The sequence below is a fragment of the Chrysochloris asiatica genome, unplaced genomic scaffold (assembly GCF_000296735.1).
Source record: "Chrysochloris asiatica unplaced genomic scaffold, ChrAsi1.0 scaffold00026, whole genome shotgun sequence".
In the NCBI taxonomy this organism is placed as follows: domain Eukaryota; kingdom Metazoa; phylum Chordata; class Mammalia; order Afrosoricida; family Chrysochloridae; genus Chrysochloris; species Chrysochloris asiatica.
The window spans coordinates 24,113,173-24,114,241 of NW_006408544.1; the positions used below are offsets into that span (position 1 = coordinate 24,113,173).

At 30.3% G+C, this 1,069-nt stretch overlaps 1 protein-coding gene across 1 annotated transcript in view; it reads right to left on the reverse strand.

Annotated features, from left to right (window-relative positions):
- Window positions 1-1,069, reverse strand: part of LOC102841677 (chromosome unknown open reading frame, human C1orf168) — a 98,056-nt gene that overhangs the window by 6,384 nt on the left and 90,603 nt on the right. The window contains 1 exon segment of the mRNA XM_006839876.1: window positions 362-452. Within this exon segment, the coding sequence (XP_006839939.1) occupies window positions 362-452 (91 nt within the window).

The following is a 1,069-nucleotide window of genomic DNA, read 5'->3' on the forward strand; positions in this document are numbered from 1 at the left end:
ACACACACTCACATACATACACATACTAGCTATACTTCAACTGATCCATGCTATATAAGATACATTCTTTATATAATAGATAGTAAATATGCTGAGGGAATAACTTTTTCTGGGCTCTGTTTAAATTGAGCCTTAATAAAACAACATAGTAATTTTTCTAGGTAGACAGAATATCATACACAAAAGCACAGTAATATAGATATGTTTCTGGAATAAAATAAAATGAAAATAACCACTTTTCAGTCAAAGAGCAAATATTTACCCTGGAGATGCAGAGGCAATTATACTTATGGGATCTTTAAGAATAGTTATTAATATTGCTATATACACATATGTATATTATGATAAGATGTGAACATACCTCAAATCTTTCTCTAAAAAGTTTTTCTTCTTTATCCATTTTCTTGTCTAAATTTTGCTTCCTCATTCTGAAGAAATTTCTAGGAGATAAGCTAGCAAGACATATGCAGGTGAGACTAGATGTACTTTATTAAAATTGCAAGTTTCGAAGTTTACCAAATTATTCCACTTCAGGATAAATTCAAATGTAATTATACATATTTATATACACTAGCACAGAGATTACCAAAAACAACGAGACAGGGTGAGTAATACCAATGGCTTTCTTCCCCGCCACAATTAAGAAAAAATTCATTGTAAGATAACATGGAAAAAATGAAAACCAATCCAATAATTAAAATAAGAAACTTCTATGGATCAGACTCAGAGACTAATTGTTATTGTTAGGTGATGTCAAGTTGGTTCCCACTTTTAGCAACCCTATGCACAACAGAATAACTATACTGTTAAAAAAAAAAAGTTTATAAACCATTCCAATTCACTTTCAGATTGATTGAACAGAAAGCAAGAACAGTTAAAGGTCTAATTATTTTTTCTGATTTTCTAATATTTCTAACCTAATTGAGGAATCACATATATATAGATGCAACTTCATCAAAGAACTGTTATTGAGTGATTTTGGAAGACAGACTTAAAAAATAAAGAAGATGCTAGAAGGCACATAAGAATTTTAACACCTAAAAGTGGATAGGACTCTTGGTGTGGCGGT